Raw genomic sequence first — 20,395 nt, 5'->3', positions numbered from 1 at the left:
CAATTTCCCCTTTGGACATTCCTAAAGATTCTGTAGTTAAAAAGGACTTAACTCACCACTCTTAACTCCAGCAGCAACATAATAGGCTATTAGGCAGCAGATGACCCTAAAGATTCAGTGAACAACAACAACAAAATGGGGCTGTGAGAGAAGACGGGGTCACTTAAAGTTATGTCAGTGGCCATCTGGATGCACTTGGGCAAGTCACTTACTTCACCAGACTGCACCTTCCTGGTCCATAAAATGACCCATTCGGTCGTAAAACTCTGCATCTCTAAGTCTAAAGGAAACCCACAAATCATAGACGGTGACACTCTTCTTCTGTTACAAAGTCTGTAAGCTGGAGAGGACCCTCTACACAGCGTGGTGCATGGGCCACCTGCAGCAGAATCCTGGGGAGGCCTGACGGAAAGACAGACTCCCCGAATCTGCATCATAATAAACTCCCTGGGACAACACTGAGATTGCACTGGGTCAGAACAATGCCGGGCAAGGATGAGGTATGACCTGTGACAGAGAGACTGGCTTTCAGTTTCAGCAACACTGACCAGCCTTTATCTTTGTCCCCAAAGGGCCAGGTGTCTGCGCAAAGTCCCTCAGTCAGACTGACAGTCCAGGGACGCAAGCTCTGCCCACTGTCATGCCCCCGTGTGGTGCAATCATTAGGTTCCCACAGAAGGGTCTGGACTGACTCCAGGGCCTGGGGGCTAACGTCCTCCACGCTTGGGGTAAAATCTCCTAAAGAAAACAACTTCTGCTGGGGAACCTTCTCCAGCCTCCCTCTTCTCCGCCCTCCATGTGTCCAGCCAAAGGGACAGCACCTCCCCGCCCCCACCTCAGAACTATGCCCAGACCCAACGTAAAGGGAACACACAACCAAAACAGGTGAGGCTTGAGAAGTGAGGTTCCTGTGTCCACTAAAGAGAAGGTTTTCAAGACAGCTTCTGCCTCCTCCCCATCGTGAACCACAGCCCTCACTGCCCTGGGACAGTTAGTAAATTCTAATTAAGGAGCAGTTTCTCTGCATGCACACAGGCCTTTTTTTCCCCTTCTCTCATATACCCCTTTTAAACACATCTTCACTGAGCCCTCATATATGTCAGCAAGCACGCAGTAAGTTCTAGATCAAGGTGTTCCAGCGCAGCTACAGAGCCAGCCTTTCTCTACTGTCACCCCCTCCTCCCCACACACAACCCCCAAGCCACGCTTTCCAACCCGCAGCATTCTTTTCTCCTCCTTAGGGAACTCACAGTTCATAGGAAACCAAAAGATGCTTTTCCTCATACACAAAACCCACTGGGGGATTCCCACCCCCTGCCTCAATAATCTTATCAACCACTAATTCACCAGCATACAAAAGTCTGGAAAAAAATCAAAACCAGACTGTTTTTCCTTTTAGGCCTTACAGCAAGTGAATTCAACCATCATGCCTTATTCCTCACTTAGCAAAACTTGAAGCAGGTACGTGGTTATTTTCAATGATGCTCTGAGGCAGGGCCAGTAGTGGGCTAAACCCAGACCACCCATTTTCTTTTCTGTTCGTGACATTTTATCCTCGCTGTCTGGGGCTGATGCGGCCGCCAGGGCAGAGCTGAGAGTGGAGCAGCCATGCAGAGACGGCATGGTCCAGAGCATTTACTACTTACGATGGCTCTTTACTTTAATATTTACTATTTGGCTCTTACAAAAAAAAAAATTTAGCCAACCCCTCCTCCCAAGGGACTGTGACATACAGCCATTCTACTGATAAGTGTATCAGAGGATGAGTTTAAATGTTCCTACCATCTGTGCTCACCTTAAAGTCTATTTCTGGGTCCTTACAGCAGGATACACAGTTTGCGATTAACACTATTAGTATCACTAAACTGCACACAGATAGGATCACAAAGGATGAAGAAACTTCTGCAGGAGGTGCCTCCCCTGGAAAGAGAAATAAACAGTATTAACAGGGGCATTCTAAAATCAACTTTAATAAACGAATCAATATATTTTCTGCCAGATATAAATGGGACCAAGAGTTAATAAAATAGTGCCCAAATGCTCAAGATACAGCGATGACCAATTCAGGATAAGAAGTAAAGGTTTTTTTTAAAAAAACTTTTCATTTTGAAACAATTTTAGATTTACAGAAGAGTTGCGGAGACAACAGAGTCCCCACACACCCTCCACCTGGCTTCCACTGACATCTTACACAGCACATCTACCAAACGAAGAAAATAACCTTTGTACAACACCACTAACTGAACTTCAGACTTCATTCAGATTGTACCAGTTTCCCCACACTCTTCTTTTCCAGGATTCAACCCGGCTACCCCTGTTGGATTTAATTATCACGTCCGCTTAGTCTCCCCCAACCTCTGATGCTTCTCAGTCCGTGTTTCACAACCTTGACACTTTAAGAGCACTGGTCAGTTATTTTGTAGAATGTCCCTCAAGCTCATGATTGGACTGAGGTTACAGATACTTGGGAAGAATCGAGAACATCACAGGGTGAAAAGTCCTTCTCGTGATGTCGTATCGGGGCGTGTCGTGTGGGCACAACTTATTACTGGAGATGTGAACCTCGATGCCTCGGCCCAGTGGTTTCTGCCAGGTCTCACCACTGTGAAGTTACCACTTTTCCTTTACACGCTCCATTCTTCAAAAGCGAGTCACAAAATCCAGTGCAGACTCACGGGGAAGGGATTGAAGCTGTACTTCCTGGCAGGAGGAGTGTCGCAGTGTTGCAGACACGTGTAACAACTACTACAGTAACGGGTAACTGGGGAAACACGTGTCTCGGCAAACGTTACACAACAGTTTTCACGTGCTGTGCGTCTCACCCGAGGCAATGAATACCGCGACGTTCCAGTGGCGATTTTTCATTTCCCTTATCCCTTCTACATTTTATCTGGAATTCCACTTAGGGAAGATTTGTCCCTTCCCCTGCACTTATTTATTCAGCCTTACAAAGCTATAAACTCACAGATACGTACGTTATTCTTTGGGTTGTAATCCATCATCATCATCCTTTCGTGGTTCAAACTGTTCCAGCTTTGGCCCCTAGGAGTTCTTTCAAACTGACTACTGCATTCATCCGACACACCCCATCCTTTTCCCAACTATTCCGCGCTTTCTGGCACTACAGGAAAGTCCAGGCTCCTCTTCTATCTCCCCCCTCTGCCTTGAGAATCAGCCACTTCTCCAAGGCGCTCATGTCATGATAAGAAGCGTTTCTACTTCAGTAGCGGTCTGTGATTGGTTTTTGCTTGGGGTAGACACTGGGGGACAGCTAAGAATGACTTTTACATCTTTAAAGGGCTGTTTAAAAAAAACAAAAACGAAAGAATCTGCAACAGATACCGCATGGAAGCCACAAAGCCTAAAATCTTTTCCTATCTGGCCATTGACAGAAAAAATTTGCAATCCCTGTCTAGAGTATAAATTTTTCCACCTCACTTTCAGCAAAGACTTAGTTATCTGGAAAGCATCTTATTCAACTAGGGCTACTGTGAACTTTTTTGCTGTTGTTAGAGTGTTAAGTCTCACCTACTGGTGTTTTACTAAGAAATAAACTTCTGTTTTTTTCTCTCCAGCTTTATTGAGATACAACTGACATATGGTATAAGTTTAAGGTATACAAAATGGTAATTTGATATACATATATATTGTGAAGTGATCACCACAGTAAAGTTAGAGGCAAACTTCTCCTTAAAATCGCCATCTACAGCTAATTATGTGCTCAGCTGTGCCAAGCAGGAGGCGTGGGGACCAGCTAACAAGCGATGCTATACCACCTTTCTGAACTGAAACTACAGTACCGAAGGAAACAAAAATGAACCAAACTCCCATGTGAGTAAAACACGTTCTTGAATGTAAAATGAAGAGCAGAGGAGTCTAAAGGAGACAGCACAACTGCCAAGCACGACTACATTCCTTTTCAAAACAAAAGGTCTCCCTGTGAAAGAGCAGCGCTGGAGCACGCCTTGTTCCAAGTGGGGCTCACACTCCCACCGAAGCCCTCCTTTTAAAAAATAATACAGTTAAGGGGAGGGTACAGCTCAGCGGCAGAGTGCATGCTTATTAGTATATGCATGAGGTCCTTCCTCCAAATGTAAATAAATAAATAAACCTAATTACCTCCCCTCATTAAAACAAACAAAAACTAATATAGTTAAAACCAAGGGTTGTCAAGGATCTGAAAGCTCTCAACCAACAAAATCGAGAACAGAGGGAAATCCACACAGGAACATGGAAAGTAAGTGGGTGACTCCTCTCGGAAGCCGCTCTGGAGGGAAACCAGCTCCCGCTGAGAGGGGCAATTCCCAGACTACGGACACTTGAGTCCATCTGGAAAACTGCACTACGTGAGGAGCCCCAAGCCCCTGAGTGGCAGTCTTTCAGGGAGAAGACTGAGCAGGTCCTCCTCCTCCTCAGGGTGCCCTGTCCTCTCCCCAGCTTATTCCCGCTGGTATCTGTACTTACACCTTTGTTTCACTCCCCTGACTCACACAATAAGGGTTAAACAAGACCCCAGAGGCCTATATAGCAAAGCAGTTTCCTATACGCTGTATCGTGTTGATCTTTCAGATGCGGTCTGTCTACTGCATTTCAACGGCTCTAGATTTCAGAGGCATCTTATACTCAGCAGAAGGCTGGTTTACACTGGCAGCATCTCTTCCTTCTCACTGGCACAAAAATAAGGGTGTGTCATAATCAGTCATATCTGAGATTTGACAAAACACCCTTTTTTTTTTTATTGGATCATCACAACACCAGCTCCATGTCACAGGTGAGGACACTAATGTGCCCAAGAACTCGAGGTGGGAAGGCAACAGGGCCAGAATCTGGGTTCAGGGGTGCAGGGTGCAAGTCCCCCTGACCTCGATACCACATCATTTCGCCTCAATGAGGTTAACTTAATGCTTATAAACAACCTAACGTAAGTACTTTGAACCAAAGTCTCACTGTAATTAAGGCAGTTCATACTTCTGGGATCTCCTCCAAACTCCACACAGAGGATTACTTTTCCCTCTCTTTTCACTCATAGTTTTTTTTATCATCACACACTATCACAAAATTTGATCAAAACTGCCTGAAGGCCAGCTCAATTACCTGCTTCATAAAACCGTCTTCTGTGAGTCATAAGGTAGGCATGAAAAGTCATACCCGTGTTCAGAATAACTAGTTATGCCAAGTTTTGCCCAACCTTGTTAACGCATTTATTTCTGTTAAGGCACTGCAGGGACATCTGTGCTCCTGCACTCAGATTTCTTCAATGTACACAAGGGCCACTCAACCACAGCGTCTACCAGGCCCACCGAAAGGATTCTCAATTACTAGCTACGAAATTTACTAGGTAGCCTGTAGTAGAAATTATTACAGTTTTACCACTTTTAAATACTATTTTATTTACTGCAGTTTACTTTTGATCAGTCCAAAGTGCTGTGCTTTTAAAGAAAACTCTATAAACCAATAAAGGAAAGCTTCCATACAATGAAGAAATCCAACCAGCCTACTGCAGGCTGGAAGGTGAGAAGAGTTTGCATAAACCGCAGAGGGGAAGTGAATCCGAGACTTGAGGAACTACAGCTAAAATCCCCGCGGGCCCAGTGGTCAAACTACAAACCGAGCCCCTGGGAGGTTCCTGATTGCAACAGTTAGCAAACTGAAGAAAGAGTTTTCTTTTGACATTCTAGTCCACAGTGTTCAGAGATGTGTAAATCAAACCAATCATCTACTGGAGAAAAACATCAGTCATGACAGGAGTGTCTCCACATACTTAGGCAGCCTCACCGATTACAAACTGAGAACAAGGTTAATTAGAGGTTTGGGGTACTCAGTACACTTTCCCAAGACACTGATGAAAAAACACACGGCATCTCTAAAGTCCATTCTGTGAGTTCTCATTTTAGTTTGCAAACCATTTTAATAGGTATCCAGCACTTGATTTAATAAGCAGAAAACTCAAGAAACTCTAAGAGGCAGGTACATATTACCTGTTTCATAGACAGGTAATTTGGGGAGCACAATTTCTCAGTAAAGACTCAGAGTCAGTCAGGAATGCTACCTGATTATTAATTCAACCATCATAAATCCCTGCCTAGAACCCTGATTAGAACCTGAACATGCATGTAATTAGCTAAAGAGTTACCTGTGAATCCATTTTGGATTAAGTAAAAAATTTTAAAGGTCCACAGACAAGAAGAAGTGATGATCAGTGAACGTCTGGCTCCACGGGGGCCGCACAATGCTGGTGTTCCAGCTTCGTCATTCCCTCTCCAGTCACCAACTCGTATGGCTTTACAAAAGAAAACTTCCTCATATTTGATTCCCCAGCGGTTCAAGTCATAAAGGCAGGAATGAAAGTTCGAACCCTCTAACCACACAGTTGGTTCCCCTGGTCTCCAGCCCCATCCTGAAGCTATTTAGGGGACCCAACAAAGGGTCACTTCATTAGCATAAATTCCGGTACAGCTGGAAGGGGCTTGTTATTAACAACAAGAGATGTTCCCACCACCCTAATCACTCAGAAAATTCCAAGGTTTGGGGAACTCTGAGCCAGGAAAGGGGACAAAGACCAAATACATATCTCCTATTATGTAACAGGTATATATCCCCCAGAATAGAAATCAGCAAACTGGCCTGTGGACAAAAATCCTCCCACTGTTAGTTTTGGTATGGCCTGCTAGCTAAGAATAGTGTTTCCATTCTTAAAGAGTTGTTAAAAAAAAAAAAAAACCAAAGCCCAAGAGTAATACGTCATGACACTACATTCACATCAATAGCTAGTAATGCAGAAAGACAGACAACCGCACATTATGTGCCTCTGGATGGAAAAACACACCGCCAGCCACTACACAGTACTGCCAAAAACAAACAATCCAACAACATGTCAAACCTGTACCTGACCAAGCCTCTAGATCTAAATACCAATTAACAGGAAACAAAGAGAACAGTGAGACATATTAAATTCCTCAACAAGAATGTAATCAGAAAACTCAGGCTATGAAAAACACTCAAGAAGAAAAACTTGATGAATTACAAGGAGAGATGAAGAAGGAATTAAAAGAGATTTTAAAAGACATACCAGCCAATTACAATGGACAGGTGTTATTTGGATCGTGATTCAAACCCTTAAAAAAATTATGACATTGAGACAACTGGAAATCTGTACTCTGACAACCGACTGTATTAGGGAAGTAGGACTCATTTCTAGGAGAGAGTGATAATGGTAACGTGGTTATGTTTTTAAAAGTAGTCTTCATCTTTCAGATAGTGACCTATTTAACAATGTCTGGAGTTTACTTCAGAATAGTATGAGGGTAGGGAAACTGATGGGGGTAGTATGAGAAAAGATGGCCCTGAGCAGATTCAAGCTGGGTGAAAGGTACATCCGTGGGAATTCATTATAATACATGCCTAGTCTCGTAAGTTTGAAGTTTTTTGCTTAATAATGTCTTCACATCCATTAAATAAAAAGTATAAATAGGAGAAAAGAAACTAGATACAACAATTCACAGTCTACATTCTTGCCTACCCCAGGCATGCGTATTAGTCTGCTAGAGCCCAGGGGTGCTGGGCAGGGAGACAGCCCAGCCTCCACCACTGGTATGCAAGCCCCTTGGGCCTCCACTCCGACACTGGTATGAAGGGAATCTTGACAGACATCTTCTAAAACACGAGTCTAAATTTGCTTTAGTCTGAATGCTGTGTTTTAGTCTGCTCAAGCCAAGACAGAACACCGCACACTGGGTGGCTTAAACAACAGAAATCCATTGTCTCACAGCCTGGTGAATGGAGGTCCAAGACCCAGGTGTCGGCAGGGCCGGTTCCCTCTGAGGCCTCCCTCCTTGGCTCACAGACGACAGCCGCCTTCTCGCTGTGTCCTCACGTGGTCTTTCCTCTGTACGTGTGTCCTTGGTGTCTCTTGGTGTGTTCAAATGTCCTCTTCTTGTAAGGACATCAGTCGTATGGCAACTGGAGAGCTAATGGCCTCATTTTAACATACTCACTTCTTCAAAGCCTGGTCTCCAAATATAGCCAACCCCTACCGACGTTGGAGGGGGACTCAATTCAGCTGCTAACACTGTAAACTTATTAAATTAGGAACATCATCCCCATTGGTAAGGGATGCTCATCAGCACCAAAGACAAGTGTACATTGCCTTCCTCTCTGGCTTCCCAGTCCGCGGTGGTTTGAAAATGGGAAGGGAGTGCACAACATTCAAAGCGCGCATCAGACACAGACACCTCCTCCACCCTCACTCACCCTCAGGAAATTCATATGAGACATTTATGTGTCTACCTGACAATGAAAACTGGTGCCCCCTCGGCTGACCAGACAAAGGAAACCTGGCAGAACTCAGTGAAGCTAAGGACCAGCAACCTTCAAACTGGTCCTGACATCAAGTCCACCTCTAAAATACAGTTTTGGCTTTTTTTAAATTATTTTTTAAGGGTAGGACCAATAAGTCCATCTCCCTTTTCCAACATCCTGACAAGCAGCTTTACATCCCGGAGACTAGTAAAATGAATCATCATCATACTACTTGATGAAGATAATTCAGACAGTCATGGTGATGACACATTTCTACTTAACACCTCAAAATTACAAACCCATTGATCATAACTGTTTCCTGCACACAGAATTTTTAAGTCACTAAATGTTTTCCTTGCCTCTTCATGTAACAATACATCTATTTATAATAACATTAGACGCTCCAGACTCTCCCTGATGTATTCCAAAATTAGGAAGGGAAAATGAAGCACCGCACTAAATATACCCAACCGCACGGAACAGTAAATAGTGCACTGACGATCTGTTGATGAATCAGAGATTCCACAAAGACCCCGAAGCCAGAGCGTCAACAGCCTAGAAAAACAAACCGTGCTATGTGCTAATCAGTGAAGTGCTCTTCTTGTTCAAAAATGATTTTCAAGGTCAGCCAACCCCACTGCTCCCTCACACTTGCTGGAAGCTTATATAATTCAAGTGCTGACTGAATACCTGTGAATGAGCTCATCTCAGATGAAGTCGCTGTTTCTCTCAGGCTATTTCATTAAAATCTGTTACCAAAGGTCCATTTCATCCCAATTTTAAAAGCACTAATAACAAGGATAGACACTGGCACAAGAGAGCTAATCTGAGGCGGCACAGTCTGGCCAAAGTAACGCAGGTTCAGACGACTTCCGTCGGGCCACTGTGTCCCCACGCCCCAGGAAAATGATGGCAGGGGTAATCTTTCATGAACCAGAATCTTAATCGGGGTCAACAGCATAGTTAAGTTGTGGAGTCGTTCACAGTGCTCAGATGTTGGCAACAGCTCGGAATCAGGACCTTCCTGTGGTCCAGGAAGCCAGCTCACCAACAGGCAGCATCTGGTCCCAGAAGCAGAAGCCATGGCCAGCTTCCCAGGGCCCCTTCCCCCACACCTGGTCACTTCCGTGCAGCACGAATGTCTGGGGGAGAGGACATGCTGTCTTTCCAGACAACTTCCCACTGAAATCTGCAGCAACGTGCAGGTAGGTCAATGGCAGTACTGCACTCACAACACTCAGCCAATACACTTCCTGCACGATACGGCCAAAAGGGTAGCAGAGATGACCGAGATGTGTGTTCCTTGCTTCCCCGGCAGGGCAGACCCCAAACATCCTAGAAAAACATGCCTACCTTGTTCTTTAAAATTTCCTACAACACCCTGAGAGAGAGTTCATGGTCTCAGAACCTTTCTAGCTTCCTAAGGTCTAATGAAAATTCCCTTTTTTTTTGGACGGGACAAATTATTATTATTTTAAAATTTAATTACAACCAATTTTGTGGGTATTAAATTTTTAAATTTTAACAGATGTAAACCAAAAAACAAATTAAATTCAGTAAAAATGAGAACAGGAGTTTTTCAGTAATTACAGATTATTAGAAGGCAGGAATCAATTTAGAGAAACACAAACAAACCCCATGTTTACAATGATTGTGCCACAGATTTAAACTTCAGTAGTGCATTAGTAAACTGTTCACATTTAGATCCTCACCTCGAGATTTCTAATGCAAATTCCTGTCAATATAATTTAAACATATTCTCAGGCAATGCGTCTTTAAAAGTCCTCTCTTCAGAGAGGAAGCAGAATGTGATATGGACGCAGCTGGCCACACGGATGGTTGGACTGGATGTTGGGTACAGAGAATTCATTATACTCTTCTGCCTACTTCTGTGTATGTTCAAAATTCTCCATAATAAAGTACTATCTTCATAACTAAGCCAGAAACTGCTTACAACACTAGCTCAACAAGGTTCTACAGAACATCAAGGCAAGACTACTTAGGGTTCCTGATAAGGCTGCTCTGATGTTGTCTTTACAATAACCAGAAAAATTAATTCAATGACAGTTTAACTGCATATAACTAGGTCCTCCCGGACACTCAGGTGTCCAGCCCAAGATAAAGACCTGTAAGTGATGAACCGAGCTCCACTCGTTGAAATGGCCATTCCATCACCCTGCTGTGAGAAGCCCACCCGTCAATAAGTCCCACCCGACACATGCATTCATTCAGCAAGTGTTCATGAAGCATCCTTCACAGGACAGGCACCACTACAGGTCCTGGGAGGACAGAAGGGGAAACAACAAAGCCCCTGAACTCACAGCTTACATTCTCGGGCAGCGAGACAGACCACAAGCAAATCAATAAATATATGGTACTTCAGATGGTGATGAGCCATGTGGAAACATAAAGCAGGGGATGGGGGATATTGTCATTTTACACGAGTGATCAGGGAACACATTTCTGATACTATAATTCACACAAGAAATGATGGTGGTGTGGCCCCACCCACGTGGTGATAAAAAGAGCTACTATGTAAACGGTGCTCCAGGCTCCGTTCCAGACTCCTCCAATCCCACAACCACCCTTTGAGGTGGGTACTATGATTAGCCCCATTTTAACATGAGGAAGCTGAGCATGGGAGAAGCAAAGGAGCTTCTCCAAGGTCACACAGCTCCTGCATGGAGACATACTCCCACTCCACAACAGTGCCTGGGACTCAGGGGCAGGTGCGACACGGAGTGAGGGGAAAGGGTCAAGGAGGACACCTCCCATCAGGGCCCGTCACTCTGAAATATGGGCAGGCTCTCAAAGATCACCTGACATTTGAGAAAATCCTCCTTAAAAAAGGTAAAAGAGAGTGACCAACACAAAGACAGGAAAGGGGTCCTGAAGAAGACAGACAGTCCAGGGGTTTAAAAAAACCCTAAAAATTCCTATAAAACTATAATTAATATCCTCAGAAATAAGATATTAAAATATAAGATATATAAGTTATAAAAAATAATACTACATGCATGGATGGGACGTTGCACTGTACACCAGCAACTGACACACTGTAATTGACTGTACTTCAAAAATAAAAAATTAAAAAAAGGAGATATTACACTCATGAGAAAAAGCTATTTAGAAAGAGGTATGGGGAGGAGGGAAAACTCCTGGAAATAAAATGTATTAGTAAAAATAAAGGTCGTCCCACAGTGGAATAAAGAGACAAAACATGAACAAAAGGAGAGTCGAAGCTCATTCCAAGAAGCCCAGCATTCCACTAATAGAAGTTCTTGAAGGAAAAGAACAAAGAAAAGGAAGAGGAAATAATTTCCTTAAAAAAAAAAAGTGTGTATGAAATTCTTCGGGAACTAGAGGACACCACTCTCCAGATTCAAAAGGCCCAGGGTATCCATCCTAGTGAGCGGGGTGAATGGTAGACTCATGCTAAGGCACTGTTTTGCAACTTTTCAGATTTAGAAAGTCGCAAAAGCTTCCATCCAAGGGGGGAACAGAGACCATACAGGAAAAGAAATCAGACCTCGCAGTACAACCCTGGAGGCAGCGGAAGGGCGACCACCACCCACGCCTGGCACAGGGCATAGCGCGGGCTCCAGGGCAGCCCAGCCAAACACGCCAAGAGCAGGCTCAAATTCATGACACATTCACGAAAAACTAAGGAAATGATGACACAGGGCAAGCCCAGGGAAAAGAAAAGATGTCAAGGAAATTTAATCATTGGAAACACTATTGGGTCAACAGTGAACAGTACTTGCAGTCAAGTGCAAACACTGGGTGGTGATTTAACCAAATAGTGGTGGGGGGGGGAACGACGCTAAGAAGAGGAAAGAGTGTGTGTGTGTGTGCATGCATGTGCACATATACATCCTCTTCTTCCACAGCAGAAATTGAGCGTCTACTTAAACCAAGAATCGGTTATTCAAGCATGTTATTTAGCAACATGACTAAGAGCAGGAGGTGATGCCCAGGGGAGGGGTGCAGAAAGCAGGGATGCGGAAGAACGGGATGGGGCAAGGGTTCGCTGCACTACTTTTATTGTAAGTCATGGAACATTTTCACTTTTTAAAATACCTATGTGCATTATTTGCTATTAACAGAGATGTGATGGTGTGGGGAAAAGAGAGGATCAAGAGGGGTAACAACATTTCAGGGATGGGACAAAGAAACAGGGCTAGGTGGGAAACAGGGAGGAAGACGCTGCAGAGGCAGGTGGAGACCCCGGCGTACGCCGCACGGAAGGCAGAAGAGGAAAGCACTTTTAAAGGGTCTTGAAGAGAAATACGACAATTAATAGGAGAAGAACCGTAAGAATGGTCCACTTTTTTTTTAACTCCTCCTGAGAATTTATACTAACAAAGGTATTTAAAAGTAGAATAATGCTACGCAGAAAAATACATGCATTAAAAAGTCTGTTATATACATAAACAGGGAGAAAGGGTCCTGGAGAAAGCACGGGAAGACGCTGCTGCTGACGGAGCCCGAGAAGCACGAGAGCTGAGGGAGGACGGGAGCAAGGGCGTCAATCCAGGAGGGTCTGAAGGAGCCAAGAAGAGGCGGAAAATGACATCTGTCTACGACTTCACGTACGCTTCTTGACATCTGCCTGTGAATCTTCAGAGCAGACACAAAAAGTATCTCCTGATGGGCACTGTTCTTGGGAGCCACAGCACCCAGCAGACCCTTAAAAGGGACCATAAAAAGCACTTAATCACAATGCCAGAAGTATTTTTCAAGTTTACAAGCCAACGTTTACAAGTTTATGATTACATTTTTAACATCAAAAATATTTTTATTGCCTTTAATTAAGCAGTAGGACTCATTTCATAGGTGGAAGTTCTTCTAACAAATTAAAAAAAATTAAATATCAATATGGGGTTTTTCAGCCTATTTTTGGAAGTTAGCACAGTTTACTAATTCAGTAAGGAATCCTATTTAGTACTTCAAGAATCAATTATATGACAAATATTTTAAAATTTTACTCAGGACTTTCAGATAATAAGTAGAAACAAGAATCCAGAGAAGAAATGACTGGAATTAGTCTGTATGCCTTTATCACACTAACAAAAGTGTTCCTGAAAGTACGAGGCCGTGAACCCGGGGAGGCTCCCTCAATCCACGATTCAGTCTGCCAGTGACCAGCAGAGAATGGGACAGAATTCATGACCTCCCTTCTCTGGGTCTCGGCTCCTTCACCTGTAAACTGGCATTTCAGCTCTAAAGTTCTATACACAAGGATTTATAATTCCAAAATTTTATGAGTCCACCAAATTCCCATGTGGTTAATATTGGTAATCAGATCTTTTATTGAAGTTAATTTATTTCTCTTAAAGCAAACGAAGTTAAATTACAGATTTCTGCATTGCACCCAGCAGCAAGCCACTGGTGGAGTGTTCCCAGGGGACTATTTTGGTAAGTTTGTTATTTTTCAGTGTCTCACCAGCAATCAGTGTCCGGGTATCACGTTTTAATAATAGTCTGAAGTCAGAGTCAAGGCAGGCTGGGTCCTTGGAAAGTAACAGTTGCGGGTGACACAGAACCATTCGAGGGAGGCACCCTGCCAGACAGAACCAGGAAGAGGAATGTTTTGCCTGCTGCAAAGAGTACAGGTTGAATTTATTGAGGTTTCTGAGGCAGAATCTGCAGCGTGAAAAATACATTAAGCTTAAATTTAGAGGCTAATCTGAGAGGTAACCAATACAACACAACCTTCGGTTTTGCAGTAAGAAGCTGAAACTACAAAGTTTTACAATTACTGGTTGGTTATAGTAGGTATTTTAAATGTGCAAAATGACAGCAAACTCATCCTCCTCTGTCTTCTAAGTCCAGAATGTCTAAGAGATTTATTTCCCATAATTAAAGGTTGTAGTTATATCATGTCAAACTCAAGTCTCCTGTTCAGTGTTAGCAACAAGGGGGAAAAAGGCATTTTCAGGATGGACTTAGAACATGGACCTTAAGGAGGGAAAAAAAAATGAGCTTTTAAAAATTAAATTATAGTGGTTTCACCTGGGGATAAGAGCAACTTCTCTCTCAAAAATCACCATCCAGGGGGGAAGGTATGGCTTAGTGGTAGAGCGTGTGCTCAGCATGCATGAGGTCCTTGGGTTCAATCCCCAGTACCTCCATTAAAAATAAATAGAACAAGTAAAATAAATTAAGACATACAAAAAAGGGGGGAATATCAGAATAATAAAAATTCTTTTAAAAAAAGTCACTATCCTAGATGCTTATAACGAAATTCTTTTCTCCTATGCAAGGCAAACGTGCCGCCAAAAGCACGAGTCCAGAATCATCTGCGCTGGCATATGGGCCAATGATGTTCTTAATCAAACCCAACTGATTACACAACCGCTACAGTGTAGCCGTTTCAGAGGTAAATAGTTTGCTTTCTTTAGCTCATCCTAGAAATATTTCCTACATATTAATACATTCACCGCAAATACCTCAACTAGCTTTTAAAAAAAAGTACCCACTGAAAAATATGAAATGGGCTACAAATCCTAGGCTATTCCAAAATAAGCCAGTTTAGAAAAATAAGCTTTTTCTATGGTAAGATGTTAAAGACATGGTATTATACTGAAAAAAAAAATAACCTTGCAAGTTAGGGAGCGCGCGCGCGCGCCTCTCACCTGGGGGATCGGGAACGTCAGGGGTTGCACCTGCTGGAGCTGGGTTTCCTCGCTAGCCTGTGCTGCAGCGGCCAGAACCCCAGCTCCAGGGCTGGCACGTCTGCACCACGAGGTTCTCAGCTCACAGCGCTGGCATCTGACTGTCAGGCTGCCAGTTCACAGTTTCCACTGATTATTTATACAGGATATTTATAAAATGCAAAGAGGCTATTATTTATACCGACCTCCAGAGAAGGAGCTAAAGTTACCAAAAAAAAAAGAAAAAGGTATTTAGAGCAATAAGTGCTGTAAGTGCAATCTGCCCTAAAGTATTCAAGTTCCTTTGTGGTTATAACACACATACTTTTCACAGGCAGATTCTTCAGAACAATATTCATGTATGGTGGTCAGGAGCAGAGATCTCTTCAGATTGTAAACGCTGACATTAATTTTTTAATCTATTTTTTTTGGAAGGGGGGGTAATGAGGTTTATTTACTGATTTATTGTTTTAATGGCGGTACCGGGGAGTGGACCCAGGACCTTGTACATGCTAAGCACACACTCTATCACTGAGCTACAGTCTCTCTCCTAATTTTTAATTTTTTAATTTTAAATTGTTCTTCCCTCTTTGTGTCTCAGTAACTACACAAGTCAACATATTTCTATTAATTAAACTGGTATTATTTTGTCTCTAGCAGAAAATAAACTATTTTGTGTTGCGGGGGTGGGGAAATCACCAGAAAAGTATTATAAATGCAGATTTCCAGGCTGACTTTCAGAATTCTGATTCAGTTGGTTTGTTTTGAGGCCTCCAAATCTGCATTTCTACAAGTACCTAGGTGATGCTGACGCAAGTGATCCTGTTTTATAAAAACATCTTTACTTTTTCCTGAAACATTTTCAGCCAAACTGATACCGTGGCCAGGCCAGTGGGAAGGGTACAAGTGAACAAGCTTCACTGCAAATTAAAAACTGTGGCTGCTGGGTGATGGGCACATGAGGGCTCATTATGTTACTTTTTCTACTTTTGTGTATGTTTGAACTTTTCCCTAATAAAAAACGAGAAGGAAAGAAACAAAAGGAAAAGCTCTTTAAATAGATCAGACCGAGTCCACAGCCCCCTGTACTCTTGAGACTTGTCACCAAACACTTTATCTGAACTTTTACCAATTAAAGGAGTTGCCTACAATCCCCTTCAACAATTTCCGAAGCTGACAGATCCCTAAAATAATTCTCTAGCCAAATCCTTAAGCCTTAGAGGCTTCCTTCATATCCTTAGAGATTAGTCTGCTCCTGGAGAGAGTGAAGAAAATCTTTCAAGTATCTATTGCTCTAAAAATAAAAATAACTCTCTGCCAAATGTGGCAAATGTGGGATGCACAGTATTTATGCTGGTGTTAATAGGTTAAAAGGGGGTCAAGTGACAGGGTCAAACATGCACAGGGCTCTTCCAAGTTGTGCGTCTTGAGGAGACCCTTCGTCCCTCCAAAATCTCTCACTCACTCCCTCTCTTTTCCCAACACCTGGGATTAGGTAGAGGAAGCAGAGGATCAAAACCCTATTATAAATGTCCCAGAAGCAGCGAGCAAATCCAGTGCCCAGATCCCGGTTTCTAACATCACTGTCCAGTAAAAGGAATCAGTCTGAGAAACGGCTGATTGCAGGGCTGTGGCAGGGAGCACACAAGAGGCGCCTACAGCTTCTCACAGCACAGGGAAACATGGGGGAAAAAGGTGGACATATGTCTGCAGGACACAGAAGCCAACTGACAGGGCTCCCAATAGCCAAAGCTGGTACAATTTGAGCAGCAAAATAAATAACAGTATTGAACTATAACCCAAAGTGTAAAATCAATATCCATGTGTCCACAGTGATGTAAATAACTGAATAAGGAAATGAATGGGGGAGAAGAGTTAAGTCTCCCATATAGAATTCCAAGTAATTCATAGACACTTCCCCCTCCAGGGGGTGGAGCATAACTCGTCACCACCAAGTGCGGGCCGTGCGTACGTACAGCAGGGAGAAGGGCGGAAAGGGTAACCTCACGGCAGAGAAAGCGGACAAACGGCACCTCGGCCAGGTGATCAAGTGACGAGTCGTCTTCAAAGCACACACCCTCGATATGATGTGACGAGAACAGCACTTCAACCCTGGGGTTTTTCCTCCCAAAGCACAGAATCCCAGTCTCTTTACGAGAAAAACATCAAACACCAGCTGAGGGATAGTCTACGAAACACCTGACCAGTACTCCTCAAGACTGTCACAATCATCAAAAACAAGGAAGAGACTGGAGGAGCCCACGGAGACATGACAACTGAACATACTGTGGGATCCCAAAACAGAAAAAGGCCACTAGGGAAACACTAAAGGGATCTGAATAAAGGACGGACATTGGTTGATAATAATGATGAACTGGACTGGCTCCCGGTTTTGACAGGTGCGCAACACTAACATAAGACGTTAACAAAAGGGAAAACCGAGCAGAAGATACACAGAAACTCCCTGTACTGTCTTTGCAGCTTTCCTGTAAATCCAGAAGTGCTCTAAAAGAAAAAGTTCACTAGTAAAAATAAAACAACTATAAGTGGCCTCATTCCAGGTGAAGGACTGGGGCTGGGTAACAAGTGAAGTTCGCAAGGGAATGAGAGGCTCTAAGCTTACACACTCTCCTCTTAACAAACACGCTCTGGAAGACTGGTCTGGGGAACTCGGGTCTCCAGCACTGTCTTCACCAGACTTCAGCATCACCCACAGACTTGGGCTGAATGTGGGGTACCAAGCAAACACGAGAAATCCCAAAGATGTAAGGCACAGTCCTTGCCATACAGGTGAAGAGACAGGACTTAAAGAAACAGGGGGTATTTGCCAAGTGCCAGTGGTAGACTCGTACAACAAATCCAGACCTTTCTGGGTGATACAGCCCACCCCAGTAAATTTTCTCTGCAGTCCTTCCATTTCATGTAAATTTACTTACAAACTGTAACAATGCATTAGCATAGCAATATATTCTATACCTTAAAAGGTCACAACTTTTTAAGGATGAAAAGAAAATAAATGAAACCGTTCCCAGGTTTTCATCCTGCATTCTATGAAATGGAGCCCCTTGTACCACAAGTAAACACTCTAGGAGCTCAGGAAGGGGAGCAATCTCTAAGCCTGGGCAAGAAGAAAGGTCTTCGTAGGGAAACTGGGGCTGCAAAGAGGGAGGGAAGGAAGGCAGGCATGAAGGGGAAGGAAAGAGAAGTGAAGAGAAAAACAAAGATGTCAGCACTTAAGAAATACAGGGGAAAGAGGTAACTGCAAACAGAGAGAATATACGAAGAGCTGGAAGACGGGAATCTGCTCAGCCTATTTTGCAAACTACAAGTAGATCAATTTAGCTGTTAAGAGAGCGCCATGAAGGGTGGACAACAGATGCACCACAGCAGAAATCCAGCAGCAATGACCTCCCTGACCAATGCTTCCCAAAGTGGGGTCGGAGGCCAGGGGCCAGGCACTACCCTAGCCACACCACAGCACGTGGTCTTGGCACATCTATTTGACTTGACGGTAATGGCAATTTAAACCTTTTAAAACAAACATATGACATAGTAAAACCTGCCAAGCTGCCAAAAATAAAATAAAACGTAAGCCCCCTCTGAAGCCCAATGAAGGCAGAAGAGTACAAAGTCGCTCCAAGTTGCGGTTTCAAGCACCTGAGACATTTGGCATCAAGTGTCCTCATTTTTCCCACTTGGATCACGATAAAGCCAAATAAAATTTGGAATCTCTGCACTGTGCTAACCTTTGCAAGAAAACTTTTTTTTTGAAATATTGAGGTTATTTTTCTGATTTGCCTGCTCTTTGTGGCAAATAACTGTAATGCCAAGGCATGGTTCCAAATTAGTCATTTGCCACAATTTAAAAATACTTCACTCCAATATTTTGCTCCAACATAAATTTTTTTCATATTTCCTCAGCTTTCTCTTTTAGTGTCTTCCTACAAGGATTCACAGGAAAATAGAGATGTGAAACTAAAAACGATCCTAGGTACAGTAGTCTGTTTTAGACCAGGAACGTTTTTCCCAGCCTCTCCTTTCTATAATATTCCTTTCCTGATGTCTAAGTAATAAATAAAAATTTCAAAAAGAGTGAAGCACAGTTAAAAGGCTGCCAAAGTACAGGGTTTTAAAAGAGAGACAGAGAAAACAAGTCCGTCCTATCCATCTCTCCAAATGACATTTTCTAAGAAGAGGCCTCAGTCTCGCACTGGTCCTAACACAGCCCGTTGCCTTCAGGGATGCTTTATGCAAGTATACAATCGTATTTGGGATCAGCTAAACTTACATTGCCCGTGTTCCTTCAAGTAAATTAAAACCAGCACTTACTCACGTGCAAGAGCTTTAGTCATCTTCATGTTCCAAAACAGGTTTACTATATCAAAGCAGACTAATCCAGATCATCTTAAACATTTCTAGCATAATTCCCAAGATTAAGAATTTCAAGAAGTAACAATACCAGCCTCTACATCGCACTTCAAAAAGCCAGATTTCTCTCTAAAGGATCTCTTCTTCACCCATCATACAACATGCTATCTTGAGTAATAAAGATTTTTTACATGCAGTAAGTTCTCTGCATTCCATAAGTGGCTTTTTACTACTTTGAGTTCCTTCTTTGAAGCCACACCACCCACCATTCGTCAATTTTACGATAACCCACCAAATTTACAAAGAAATCTGAAGCAGTGACGAAATCTATGTTGCCAAGCGCCTAACCTGTAGCAGACACAGCCACACCGCATGACAGGAATCCTTTAGGTAAATATTATCATCACCCTTTTTAAAGAGTTGAGTTCTAAGAAGCTTGAAGAGGTTAAGTAACTGGCCCAAGGTCTTAAAAGCTGTTAAAGTGGCAGAGGAAGGCCTCATGCCCAGACTAACTCCAAAGTCCAAGTTCTGTCTACAGCACCTGCTCCTTCGGTGACTGGTTCATGAATTTTACTCTCAACTAGACTGAAAGTTGGATTCTTTTTATATGTCCACTGACAAGGACTCTTTTGAGGACTAGTCTGTTTAACCAGTCCAGAACCCCTACATTACATTTACATTACAAAGTGGTTTTTATGATACGTCCAGCTGTTATCTAAGTGACACAGCCCACAGGAGACACAGAGGGCCCAAGGACTCTCTAAACTTCAAGAGAATTGCATCAACACTCAGCACATTGATATCAGCAAAACTGCAGAGATTTGATAACTTCAACACTGATCAGCTACAAAATTGCTGGAAAGATTTCCTATTACTGTGCCATTGAGCATATTTAGTTAACCCCAAAATACACCAACTCAAAGCAATTCACAGCATTCCCAGCCTAAGTCAGATCTCACGCCTTATAGCCATATATCCTGAAAGAATTTGCATGGAAAGCCCGTTGAAAATAATTTTTATTTCTCAGAAGCTGTTAAAAGAAACATAAAAACTCACTTTAGAAAGCACTTCCT

At 43.1% G+C, this 20,395-nt stretch overlaps 1 protein-coding gene and 1 long non-coding RNA gene across 3 annotated transcripts in view; both read right to left on the bottom strand.

Annotated features, from left to right (window-relative positions):
• The window catches only part of LMTK2 (lemur tyrosine kinase 2), a 67,810-nt gene that overhangs the window by 43,894 nt on the left and 3,521 nt on the right, over nucleotides 1-20,395 (bottom strand). For both annotated transcript variants that reach the window (XM_032460040.1, XM_032460041.1), the window contains exon 2: nucleotides 1,796-1,920. In XM_032460040.1, the coding sequence (XP_032315931.1) occupies nucleotides 1,796-1,920 (125 nt within the window). The remainder of the gene's footprint in view (nucleotides 1-1,795; nucleotides 1,921-20,395) is intronic.
• LOC106729982 lies at nucleotides 9,832-20,371 on the bottom strand. The gene is made up of 3 exons (XR_001366404.2): nucleotides 14,937-20,371; nucleotides 13,745-13,861; nucleotides 9,832-12,987 (listed from the first exon to the last, which is right to left on the bottom strand). It is a non-coding gene; the product is annotated as an uncharacterized LOC106729982 (long non-coding RNA).

Source organism: Camelus ferus, chromosome 18 (genome assembly GCF_009834535.1).
Source record: "Camelus ferus isolate YT-003-E chromosome 18, BCGSAC_Cfer_1.0, whole genome shotgun sequence".
NCBI classification, from domain to species: domain Eukaryota; kingdom Metazoa; phylum Chordata; class Mammalia; order Artiodactyla; family Camelidae; genus Camelus; species Camelus ferus.
This window is presented reverse-complemented; position numbering and strand designations above follow the sequence as displayed.